Here is a 13596-nt window from a genome sequence, read left to right on the forward strand (position 1 = left end):
TAGTTCTTCAGAGGAACAACTGGCTGTCTTTGCCAACAGGATATGATTAGACACCCACCACCTGGTGAGTAGCAGTGCCAGACTGGCAAAATGCTAGAGGGCCTTTTGTATACAGTCACTGCTTGTCAGCCTTGAGCAAAATGCCTCAGCCTAGAATAGAACACATCATAACAAACATTCCATTATTTTTGAAAAGCCAGTTGGGCATTCTTCATAAAGCACCACTGACTTGCCTTCTGTCCCTTACATTTTTGCAGGTAATTCAGAGATGATGGATATAATTGAAACTTAATGAATTTGAAAGAAATTGCTATTCGCATGTGGCATCTGGCAGGCATCGAGGATTTGCTTAGACTTCTGAGATATTGAACTAGAGGAGCCATCATTTCTGTAATGTAACAAAAATGAGACAAATGTTGAACATTTTGCCCATTTTCTGCAATTGAAGGATATGCTTGCAATAGCCAAAAAAATGTGCAGTTATCAATAGGAAAACATATCACAAGGAAGGAATGAATAGAGAGAGAAAGCACTGAAGGAAATGTTAAAAAATGTTATGCCACTTAATATTTTGGGGAAACTGTATTTTATATATATATATATATATATATATATATATATATATATATATATATATATATATATATATATATATATATATATATATATATATATATATATATATACAATTCTTTTTATCCAGAATTTTTATGATGTTAAAAACATCACTTATAAGAATAGAAATTTGTAACATTTTAAATGTCTTAAATCTCCTTTTAAATCTTGATAAATTAAATCCTTGCCGAATAAAAGCTTTCATTTCTTTTAAATAAAACATTCTGCTTAACCCAAACTTTTTTGTAGGTTGGTGTAAAGGAGAGCGACAGAGACTACTGACTACTGTCAGAGTTTCTTTAGTACTATTTATTGTATGACTGCACATTATCACTTACACTTACAAACCTTTTTATGTCATCATACACATGGATGCAGCAGAACACTTCAAGCCGAGATAGTGTTTTATTACTGTTTCCATGATATTATTTTCAAATCCTCTGGAAGCTCTTACTATTGTTGACACTGAAAAGGCTGGAGATTCACTTGTGTACACTCATGCTATTTCCTGACTTCTATTCTTCAGGTTTCCCGACTGCATCCTTTATACAATAAAAGTACTAAAATAAAATAAAATAAAACTGATTTAAGACGCATTGCATGTTTAAAATATCTGGGAAAACTAAAATAATCTTGAATATGACCACAAAGTGAACCTCTATGTATCTACTGCTCTATTTTTACAGAGCTAAAAGCAGAGAGTAAAGATCCACCTTGGCTGAGAAAATTGTTGATTTATTGAACACACACAGGACGGAGGCCAATAATGCATCAATCTGTACCTTTTAGATCTCTCGAATCCAGACGGTTTACTCTTCAAATCCATCATGGAGACATCCGTGGAGGTTCAGTGGCAACCCTTAGACTACTTGTTTGATGGTTGGGAAATAAGCTTCATTCCCAAGGTAAGGCTTTCCTTAGAAGGTCACACTTCATTTGATTCTACCCCTGCGTAGCTTCTGGCGTAACAACACTAAGGTTCTGGAATCCAGTAGCATTTGTGGACTTCAGCATCTGCCGCATTGTATTTCCACAACAGTAAACAAGAAAACTGCAATGTAAGGTTTTGACAGACATCTGTGCACAGCTGATAAATTAATGCCTTTTGAAGCCAAAGATGATTTGGGTTCTGACAGGTGCCTCTCAGCATGATAAATGTCAATCTGTCCTTGTTTGAAAGAGAATTATTCTGCATCATGGCAGAAACACAATACATCCAGGCAGAGATGTTCTCACTAATCCCCTTTCAAATGTTCCATCTGGAGAAAGGACAAAACATTTTCAGCATGTGCATTCTGCACCCTCACAGGAAGAAGAAAACGTCCAGCTCCTGCATGCCAGCAAAATGTGGAGCTTGTGCTCGGTGCCTCATTATGAAATAGCTGTGGGAGACATCGCCGTATGCAAAACAGCATGTCTCCTGTGCAACATACCTGTCATTTCACATTGAGGTGAAACATCTCTCCCTATGTATAAAAACAAATATGCATCAGAGCCCCTGAGGCGTTGTTTATTTCATTTGGCTGTATCGTTACTATTAAGACCCAGCCATTGAATCTGTAAACACACTCTTCCCCTCCAACAAAAGACATATCGGAGGTGTGTTTGTGTGTAATGGAAACTGGGAAACTGAGGATAATGGTTTGCTAAAATGGTTCACACAAAGAATTTCCTTCAGCCAGGAGATGATTTGGCAAATCTGTTTGCAGTCAGTTTTGACAGCTCAGCCGGGTAAATGCCACACATTTCAGGACCCCTTGAAGAGTGCAGTTTCTGTCCTGTACTGGGAAGTTTGAGTCTCTTCCCACTGTTTTAGCTTTCAGCTAAATTCAAAGCTTACGTCCTGGCAAAGTAACATAAATTCTTCATTTTTGGTCTAAAAGAAGAAAATAACTTGGAAACAAAGGCAAAAGCCTCTTTAGAGAGAATAGGAAGTGAATACAAAGAAGCTGACAGTCGAGGGCGGGGGATCATGGTGTATTTCAATCTTCCATCGGTGAGAGGGTCTGCTAAGGGTACTGTGCATGATAGCCAACTCTGGTACGCCACTGGGGAAATCATATTAGAAATGCAAGTCCTATCCTCTGCACATTTAATCCTACAAAGCATAAGACCCATACTGATTTTCCACAATATTGTAATGGATGTGAGGGCAGGTACAAGAGTACGTTCACCGAGACAATGGCAAAGAACCAAAGAAAAGAGGCTTTTTAAGAACAGTCACATCTTCTGAAACCTTCTCGCACTTTCATATTGCTTGATTTCATAACCATTCCAGAGGAGTTTAGTTGATGTCTTGTGGGGTCCGATGCATCAAATTCACAAAGTGCTCTGTTAAGCGAGTTGGGGGAAAAAACAAGGCTTGATTCAATACATCAAACATCTGGCGAAATGCATCTACACTGAAATTCCAGCAGCTTCTTTTTTTACACAGCCGACTGCCTCCTGAAAACAATCTCTGTTGATTCGAGCGGTGTACTGTTTGTTCCTGCATGCCTGCCTGCACTCTGATGCCAGAATTGTGAAATGTGATATTTGCATATGTGTTTGTGTCTTGTGCACGTCAAAGGACAATGATGGAGGGATGACAGCACAACTACCCAGTACCATCACGTCATTCCATCAAACAGGGCTGCGGCCTGGGGAAGAATACACTGTCAACCTGGTGGCCTTGAAAGACCAGGGAAGAAGCCAGCCTGTTACTGCAACCGTTATCACACGTATGCCTCTTACTCATTTACATTTATGCATTTGACAGACTTTTATTCCAAGCATTTTGCAGTGCATTTAAGTAATACGCTTAGTGTATGTGTGTTCCCTGGGAATAAAATTAATGACCTTGGCATTGTTAGCACCATGCTGTACCAGCCGATCTATAGGAACATCGACACCTCGCTGTTTCATTCTCCAAAACTCAATCATGTTTTTTCTTGAACTTGCTGTATATGTCTTTGATTTTTAATGACCTACCTAGAGTGGTTTGTGCCTCCCAATACATGCATGTTCTCATTACCCTTACAATGTCAGTATATTGCACCTTTAGTCAATAAGTTCTGTGTAAGATTCTATAATGCAACTTAAGCCTTTTTTTCAGTAATTTGTTTCTGAAGAACCTGAAGACTATTTGCATTGCTCCACAGTAGGGTTGCATGATAAATCGCATGCAATATTTATTCCGCATCTTGTCAGTAAACCCACTTCTGTAATAAGCGGTAAATCATTTGAAAGTACTAAATATAATATAATATAATATAATACAATATAATATAATATAATATAATATAATATATACGGTATATATAAATAATATACATTGAAACATTAGCAAAATAAAAACATGAATTGGAAATTGTATTAGTAATGTATTGGTATTGTGGGCAAGAGGTGTGTAGTATTGCCTTTTTGCAATGTCATATTAGAATATAGTGGTACATTGATAGACAGATGTCAAATGACAGAATTTTTTTTTTTTTTTTTGCTTATTTATATATATATTTATATATATTCATTTTGATGTTGGATGTGATTAATCACGATTAATCTTTTGGCTGCATTATATAATTATAATAATTATATTATAATCCCTAGTTGACTGAATCAACTATGCTCACCAAGCAAGCAAGTTTTTTGATAGACAGTGTAGATGCTCTTAGTGTTGAATGGCATAACAGAATGTTTCATCACTGATGGAGACATAAAAGTTTGCAAAGCAAACAAATGCTCCTCGGGCGGATGCACAGTGCAGGAAGATCTAGTTTACCGTTGCTTGCTGTGCGCTGAGAAGATGAAAGAGTGAACAATGTGAAGTGTTTTTCCCTTCAGGTTACTGAGTCACTAGTGTATCTTTTGTAGATGGAGCTGACAAGTTGGAAGTGGCTTGAGCAGTGATTTCCTCCACCCATCTGCCATGTCCTGCTGTTTTTCCCCTGTCCTTGGTGCTGAAATCAGTAGTGCAGCAGTGAGGCTGAACAGAGGGCTCACCTTCAAACTATACTGTGAATACAGTCATTTTACTGTTAGTCTGCTGACAGTGTGTTGTCAGAACAAAACGCTATTGCAAATGTGTCTGACAAGACATGCAGAAAAACATACAGCCAGTGATACAGTGCACTCACGGAGGAAGGCATGTAAACAGTGATTTCAAATGGCATGTGAGAGGGGCCGAGCTGGGCTGGGAAGGCATTAACTGCAAGGAGGTGTCACATTGCTTCAGCTAATGGAAAATGTCACTATGATGAATGTGTGAGTCTGCCAGCAATTATGCACTTAATGTAAACTTCACCCAAGAATTCTTCTTCTGTCACTTACAGACAGGAGGATTAGATTCAATTGAACTTTTCCTGGACAATTGAAATTGCATGTCTGCTGTGAAAACGCCATTAATTTCTACAGGCCTCACGGTCGAGCATAATTAAAGGCGCATTAATTATCCATGCGAGTCCATTAATATTTCACGCATCTACTGCGGATACCTTATTGGATAAAGAAAGACAAATTTGATGTCATTTAATTATTTATGTGTGCAAAGATTTATCTATCCCAGGAGAAGGCCTGGGAAGACTCGGCTACTCATGAGTTTGCTTCACAGTAATTATGCTTAAGCGCTAAAATACAACATTTTCGGGGAAAAATAAACAGTAATCTACTGCCTGGTCTCTGGTGTGCCTGGACTTAAAAATAAGTCTGTGCTGGTGTGCCTTGAATAACACCAAGAAATCACCCTTGTGTATTGAATAGGCTGTGCAGAGAACTTAAAGTAAATATTCCCATAAACCTGAGGTGACATAATCATCTATTCCTTCGAAACCCTCGTGTTCGATTAACGGGTCATATTATGTAGTTGTAATACTCTTTATGGAGTCACAACTGCATCATGCATAGTATGTGTTGTCGGCTCATCATTAGAAAGGTAAACGTGGGATTCAGCGCAGTCTCACCTGGTCCAATTAGTAGCATTTTGCATATCAAAGCAGAATGAGGAGCGGAACTCTTGAGGTCATAAGTACCAGAGATGTTCATCATCCTTCCCAATACCTGTTTCTGAGGCACATGGTCATGTTGCCCTATATAAAGAAGCAGGTTAATTGTTCACACAGTCAGTTAGCGTCTTATTAAAAGAGCCTGTTGGAGGCCCAGCATGGCCACTTGATTCAGACACTTGAGTGTGGGTTTGCAGTGGGACTGCCTGCTGGTGAATATTATTGACACTTTCTCATGTACTGTACATGAAACCAGGGATAACTTAAAGGTGAAGTGTGTAATTTCCAATACTATTATACATTGCCAGTTAATAAGACTTGAGGTAAGCACTGTGGCTCTAAGTTTTCAAACATTGTTTGCTAAACTGACAGCCATTCTGTGCATTCTGATGTTACCAATTTTCTGACAAAGTAGATTATTTTCAAGAAACATTGTATGTCATCAAAATTTCAGTAGGTTATACAGTAGTACTTTCAGCAAAGCTGAACTGAGTAGCCGTTATAGTAGATGGAGGCAGGAATTACAATGAGTTCCTGTTTGGGGTGGGGTGGGGGTTATTTCTGCAATTTGCTCTGGTACTTTTTGTGCCACAAAAATTACCCACCTTACCTTTAAATCAGACACAGTCACAGTCCACTATATTTAAATTTCAAGCTTAACTTGCAAATTCAGATTTATCATGTTATGCATATTCCACAACATTGCACTTTCTTCTTTTTTTACTTTAAGTATTTTGCAAACACTTTTTGACCCTGCAGCATTACATTGGTGAAGTTCTAATGATACAATATAGCAAAATAAGTCGTTTTGTGGGTATTTTTCACTCTGAATGCACTAAGACCAGTAAGGTCTATAGCTCAGGGTTATTTTTCTGTGGAAAAATACAGTTCAAGCAAATTCACTCTTTTTTTTTTTTTTGTATTTAATCTTAAACCGTATTTAATGGTACAAAAAGGGATGTTTTTATGTCCATCATTAATCACAGGATTTATTCATCCAGACTGTCAAGGTTTTTTTTCATATATTAAACTCATATCATCAAGTAAACGCCCTTAGGTACAAATTACTCAAAACAAAAGTTCTTATGTCACTGTTACCATGTTAGAGAACATTTTATAACTTCTATATTAAGGGTTTTAAACCTTTACAGAGCCAAGGACCTTCTCCCTTTGCTAGTTTTTTTTTTTTTCAGTATCACTTTTAGTAACTGCATTTATATTAAAATTATATAATGCTTATCAGATATATATATGATTATTATTATTATTATTATTATTGTTGTTTTTGTTGTTGTTGTTGTTGCTGTTGTTGTTTAAAAATTCAGAATGTAAAATAAAATTTAGTATGTTTTCTATATCATCTCCATGGAGTTGGTTGTATGGACCCTTTTCATGGTTGAAACCCCTTTCTAGCATATTGAGAAGCTCTGACTTTTCTCATATATCAGTGAAGTTGTCTTATGTTTTTTTTTTTTTTTTTTCATCAGTGATAGATGGGCCAACACAGCTTATTGTACGAGATATCTCAGACACGGTTGCCTTTGTTGAATGGAGCCCACCCAAGGCTAAAGTGGACAAGATTATATTGCGATATGGCGTGGTAGGGGTGGACGGACCAAAGACAACCTTTCGCCTGCAGCCTACTCTGAGCCAGTACTCCCTCCAAGTCCTGAGGCCTGGATCCACGTATGAAGTAGCAGTCAGTGGAGTCTGGAATGGCACTGAGAGTGGAGCCATTTCCACAGAGTTTACTACAGGTGAAGGAATACAGTTCTGACAATTCACTTTTGATTTTAGTTTTTACATTCGTTATTTTAGCTATACTGACATCTTTGAGTGGAGCAGGCCTGCTTCACAAAAGTAAACATTTATATTTAATTCCAGAAATGCAACTTGATAATCCAACTTTCTTTTGTCAATTTAAGTGACTAGAATCTTATAGATTGTCTTTGTTATTTATTTATTAATTCATTTTTTTTTTAGAAATTGATGCACCAAAGAACCTGAGAGTGCTGTCGAAAACTTCCACTAGCCTGGAGCTGGAATGGGACAATAGTGAGGCAGACGTCGAAGGCTACAGGGTGGTTTACAGCACTCTGGCTGGTGATCAGTATGACAAAGTCATTGTCCCACGCAATGATGGCGCCACCACCAAAACTACTCTCTCTGGTAAACTCAAACCCAACTTTTTCCTTTATTTCATAGTACTGAAATATACTTTACAATTTCTATGTAATATATTATAATATCGGTTGCACTTTATTTTACAGTACGTGTACATACATGTACTTAGAGTGTACTTACAGTGAATTTATCTAAGAAAGTTCTGGTAATACAAAGTAACTACATTGGGTAGGGTTAGGTTTAGGGGTAGGTTCAGGATTACTACCTAGTTATTACGTAGTTATTGTACTAATAAGTTATTACAAGTTAAAAATAAGTACATATGGAACCAATACTTGGTACAATGGTTTTATTCACAATAAAACTGTTTATTTTTTATTTCCATTTAAAATGCTTGGGACAAGGCCATGTTTACCACTGTGTGGCATCCCTTCTTCTTTTTATAACAGTCTGCAAACGTCTACGAGTTTAGAAATAGGAATGTTGTCCCATTCTTGTGTAATAGAGGCTTCTAGTTGCTCAACTGTCTTAGGTCTTCTTTGTCACATCTTCCTCTTTATGATGTGACAAATATTTTCTATGGGTGAAATACCTGGACCGCAGGCTGGCCATTTCAGTACCCAGATCCTCCTTCTACGCAGCCATGATGTTGTAATTGATGAAGTATATTGTCATGTTGGAAAATGCAAGATCTTCCCTGAAAGAGATGACGTCTGGATGGGAGCATATGTTGTTCTAGAACTCTGATATTCCTTTCAGCATTGATGGTGCCTTTCCAAATGTGTAAGCTGTCCATGCCACACGCACTCATGCAAACCCACACCATCAGAGATGCAGGCTTCTGAACTGAGCGCTGATAAAAACTTGGGTTATCCTTGTGCTCTTTAGTCCGAATGACATGGGGTCCCAGTTTTCCAAAAAGAACTTCAAATTTTGATTCGTCTGACCACAGAACAGTTTTCCACTTTGCCACTTTGCCACAGTCCATTTTAAATGAGCCTTGGCCCAGAGAAAACGGCTACGCTTCTGGATCATGTTTATGGCTTCTTTGTTGACCTATAGAGTCTTATCCGGGAACGGTGAATGGCACGGTGGATTGTGTTCACCGACAATGTTTTCTGGAAGTATTTCTAAGCCCGTGTTGTGATTTCCATTACAGTAGCATTCCTGTGTGTGATGCAGTGCCGTCTAAGGGCCCGAAGATCACGGGCATCCAGTATGGTTTTCCTGTCTTGACCCTTACGCACAGAGATTGTTCCAGATTCTCTGAATCTTTGGATGATATTATGCACTGAAGATGATGATAACTTCAAACTCTTTCCAATTTTTCTCTGAAAAACTCCTTTCTGATATTGCTCCACTATTTTTCACTGGAGCATTGGGGGAATTGGTGATCCTTTGCCCATCTTGACTTCTGAGAGACACTGCCACTCTGAGAGGCTCTTTTTATACCCAATCATGTTGCCAATTGGCCTAATAAGTTGCAAACTGGTCCTCCCACAGTTCCTTATATGTAGATTTAACTTTTCCGGTCTCTTATTTTCATTTTTAATTTATCTATATTTGTTAGGGTTATGAACTTAGTGTTGTCTTTTCTTGTTGTGTCTGCCTGTTACTTTTCTTCCTTATATGGTTTTGTTACTGTTTGGTGTAAGCTCTTTAGTTTATTTGCTCGTTAGTCGTTTTAGTTAACTCCCATCACCTTTCTGCCCCCCTTCAGATACCCTGTTTAGAGTTTCCTTTCTGTTCAGTTTACTGTCAGTTATTGATTAGAGTCACATGCGTTTACTTTATCTGGAGTCATTATCTTTAATGTATTTATGTGGATTATTGTTAAAGACATTTTTGTGGATTATCTTCGTCTTCATCGCATTCCTCGGTGGAATCATGACAATTGCCCGGTGGAACACTTCATGTGCACTTGCGGTCTTATAGACTTACAATGCCCGCCATGTGCTCCTGTCAGTTAAAGTCCACGAGACCGTAGGATGTCCCATTTGTCATTTCTCACTCATAGCAACCTAACAGTTGGAGGGGAGTGTTTAAGGATATTCTGCCCAAGCTGTCAAACTGAAATGATCAGAGAAGGAATGCAATTCAAAAAGCAAAGCAAATGTTCAGATTTTGATTAAAGGTTACCAAAACAAACTAATTTTTTTCAGAAGATTGACTTGCACAGATTAATTGTTCACATGAATACTTGCAATGTGCGCTAGCAAAGTAAATAAAGTCCATTTTGATTTCATGCAGACTTTAAAAACACATATGAGTTACAAAAACAATGGGTTATGTCTGTGAAGGTAAACAGCTGGGAAATAAATCACTTGTTTATTTTAGATCTGTTTGGCAGCAGCAGTAAACAGTATAAATCAATAAATCCACTGCTCTCTTGTCTCCTTTGAGGCTGGGACTCTAAATATTGTTCTGTGCTCATCTGTGCAGCCAAAGGCAGAACAGTTAGCATGTTTTGTTCAAACTTTCGCCATGGCATTAGAACTGCTACACTGTTGAAAAGGCTTACCAAAACAAAGTTACTGGGTTAATCTTTTTCACGTTTCCTTGGTTGGTAGATGCATCACCAGGGATCTGATTATAGCACTTAAAACCTGGAAAAGTCAGATTGTCATGATATGTCACTTTAAGACCCTGAATAATCAGTCTAGGCTACAGCTACTCTTTCAAATTTGCAGGCATACAGACATTTTTTCTTTCTTTAACTGCTTTTTTGCAAATAAGGAACATTTCTGGTAATAAGTATTGAAAATAAATTATTTGTTTTTCACCTCTGCATGCACTTGTAGATGTTTGACTCAGTCTCTCATTATGAACTATTTTTGAACACCCACAAATCTATATTTACCAAAATGTATTGCTTATGTGCATAATGTATACATATTTTTACTTTCTCTCCTCTTTAGATTTACTGCCTGGCACAGAGTATGGCATAGGAATTTCAGCAGTTCTAGGTGCCAACCAAAGCACCCCAGCAACGATGAATGCCAGAACGGGTAAGGGATAAGATTATAGCCCTTCCGTTGCCAGTAGTTCAATTGCATGTAGTTTGTATTCCTGCTGCCAACTCTATGCAAACCTGTTTTTTTTTTTTTTTTTTTTTTTTTCAGTAGGCTGATGTATAATGTTTGTAATAAGGTTTACTGAACCACACAGCTTAGTATTCCCATTGCAAACCTTGAAACAGCCACAGTGTACTCTGATTTTTAGGTCTGGACGTCCCCTTGGATTTGACTGTTACAGCCTCCACAGACAACACCATCACCCTGTTGTGGGGCATAGTGCAGGGGCCTATTGATCACTATAAGGTGACCTACACTTCCTCCAATGGAGTCACAACTGAGCAGACAGTGCCCAAGGACGTCAACACCACCACACTGACAGGTCTAGAGCCGGGCACCGAGTACACCATTACAGTTGCAGCACAGAGAGGCAGGCAGCAGAGCACTGCAGCTACTATTGATGCCTTCACAGGTAATTTGATCTTTTGGGAAATGGAGTACAGGAATCACTGTTGAGTAGCCGAAACATTGCCTCATATCCGCCTTATGACATGTCATGTCAGTTTTGGCCAGAAATATTGCTAATCTCTTGGATAATTGCATGAGGATTCAGGATGGTGTGGATGCAAGGCCTTCTATTCATTGTTAACCATGTGCAAAGAAGATACAATGGCTCATGTTTTTCAAGCAGGTTAATTTGTAGTTTCTTCTAATTATCTTTCATTAAAAGTATGTCCTTTACTCCAGGGGTTCCCAAACTTTTTTTTTATCAGCAAAATAGATTTATTTAATAATTTTGTTCTTCTTCCTTATGCATTTCTACTACAGTTTCTTTATCACTCAATTGCTTTTGCATGGCACAAATTTATATCTACAAATGTATATCTACAGCATCAAGATTTAATCATATTTCATCACCATTATCCACTTAATTCAATTTCCATCATTTGTTTGACAACTAGTGATAAGATATGTAATTGATTTATAGCCCTGATAAACTTATGAAATTAAAATGATCAAATAGAACATCTTTATAACTGTCATTCAGTTATTTGCTTTTTTAATGAGCACAATAAATTTCATAAATTGAAACATTATTTTGATTAATGAAAATAAAGAAGAGAACATTTTTGAATATCCAATACATAATTTATTTTAACATCATTAAACACAAGCCACATTCCGCAATCAAGTTTGTAATTTATTTTTATGACGGCATATCAAGCGCAACTTTGAAAAATGAGTTGTGTTCTCTGTTTTCTATCTCATTCTATTTCTGGTTTCATTCTGCACTCTTTTTTTTTTTACTCCAAGTGCGCACCCTGTGAGAATAGCTCAGTCTCCTCTCAGTAGTGTGTTAGGCGAGGTGTGTTGGTACTAGTGGCAGTACGAAAACTGTAATTCTGTGCTTGAATTGCTCCAGTAGTAAAAAAAAAAAAAAACAAGAAATCCCATTTTATGTGATTTACTGTAGATAACAGCCAGGGTTTGATTAAAACGTTTTTTTTTTTTTTTTTCATGAATGCACTAAATGAACACATTAGATTAATGGCACAAATTTTATTGATTTAATTTAACATTTCTTTCAGAAGCTTTCTAGAACCCCTTGCAGCTGTGAGCCTCAAACTCTGCTTCACTTCATATTTGTTATTTAACTCAATCAAAGTAATAACTCTTCAGACTTTATCTTCAAGATTTTATCATATTCAACCACCATTTTCCACTTTTCTTCATCCAGTTTCCATCATTTGATTGATATCTACTAACTGGCTGCATCTCTTCTGCAAACTTCACCCGACCACCTCATTGTTCTTCATTCTTGTACTCTTCTTTCCTCCTTCCTGTGAGGATGTGCCAATCAGCTAATACATCTTTAATCACAGGAGCCAGCATTTCGTAATATAGATGTTGTCATTCAATTTCAGGGTTCCGCCCTATCACGCAGCTCTTCTTCTCTGATGTCACTTCTGATTCATTGACTGTGGCATGGAGTGCACCGGCACCGCCTGCTGACGCATTCATCTTGAACTACAATGCTCTGGACTCCAATGATGATTCTGAGATTGCTCTAGATGGATCCAAAACCAGAATCACACTCACAGGTCTCCTGCCCTCCAGGCAGTACACTGTTACCCTGGTTACCATGCACGGCAATGTGACCTCAAAGCCAGTTTTAGGCTCAGTCGCAACAGGTATTAATTCTAATGAATGTTGAAGGTTGAGGTTGTTGAATGTTCTTATTTTAATGTTTAAAAACTGGTTTTTCTCAGTTGATTTTACACCAGTGCACTTAAAACAATTAACACTTTTCTGAACAGACTGTATATTTTTCTGGACCTCATGCATGTATCATTTTCATGAATCACTTCAGTTTGGTTTCAAAAGCATTTGAAATGGAGAAACTGAAGTAATGCTATATTCATGGCATGCTGTCAAACAGCGTCAAATTGATACCTGCTGCTGAGTTTGTAATGCACATAGCACACAAAGTGCAATTTATGAAATTGTTCAAATCAAATCATGTTTATTGTCGCATCACCACAGCACATGTGCCTTGGTGAGTGAAATTCTTGGGAGTGTGCTCCAGACAGTGCAGAAACAATTTAAATAAAGACATAGTTACAGAGTTATACAGATGATAATGTGCAATATAAACACACATATACTCAGGATACACCGTGTAGAAATACTTACAGTTAGCAATACACATTATACAGATTGTACATTGTGTACATACATATGCACACAAAATATGCCAAGGAGCAGCAGATTATACATGAACTGGATACGCAAAATGTCATGGACGTGCCATTGTTCACACAACTATCATGACTTTGCTATTTATATATAGAGTCATCTGTGAA

At 37.6% G+C, this 13596-nt stretch overlaps 1 protein-coding gene across 2 annotated transcripts in view; it reads left to right on the plus strand.

The window, feature by feature from the left end:
* The window catches only part of tnr (tenascin R (restrictin, janusin)), a 128047-nt gene that overhangs the window by 87127 nt on the left and 27324 nt on the right, over positions 1-13596 (plus strand). Inside the window, exons 7-13 of one of the 2 annotated variants that reach the window (XM_026205816.1) lie at positions 1405-1520; positions 3185-3335; positions 7082-7351; positions 7578-7763; positions 10637-10726; positions 10941-11204; positions 12658-12924. In XM_026205816.1, the coding sequence (XP_026061601.1) occupies positions 1405-1520; positions 3185-3335; positions 7082-7351; positions 7578-7763; positions 10637-10726; positions 10941-11204; positions 12658-12924 (1344 nt within the window). The remainder of the gene's footprint in view (positions 1-1404; positions 1521-3184; positions 3336-7081; positions 7352-7577; positions 7764-10636; positions 10727-10940; positions 11205-12657; positions 12925-13596) is intronic. The other variant, XM_026205817.1, reaches the window with a different exon arrangement.

The sequence above is a fragment of the Carassius auratus genome, chromosome 27 (assembly GCF_003368295.1).
Source record: "Carassius auratus strain Wakin chromosome 27, ASM336829v1, whole genome shotgun sequence".
In the NCBI taxonomy this organism is placed as follows: Eukaryota; Metazoa; Chordata; class Actinopteri; order Cypriniformes; family Cyprinidae; genus Carassius; species Carassius auratus.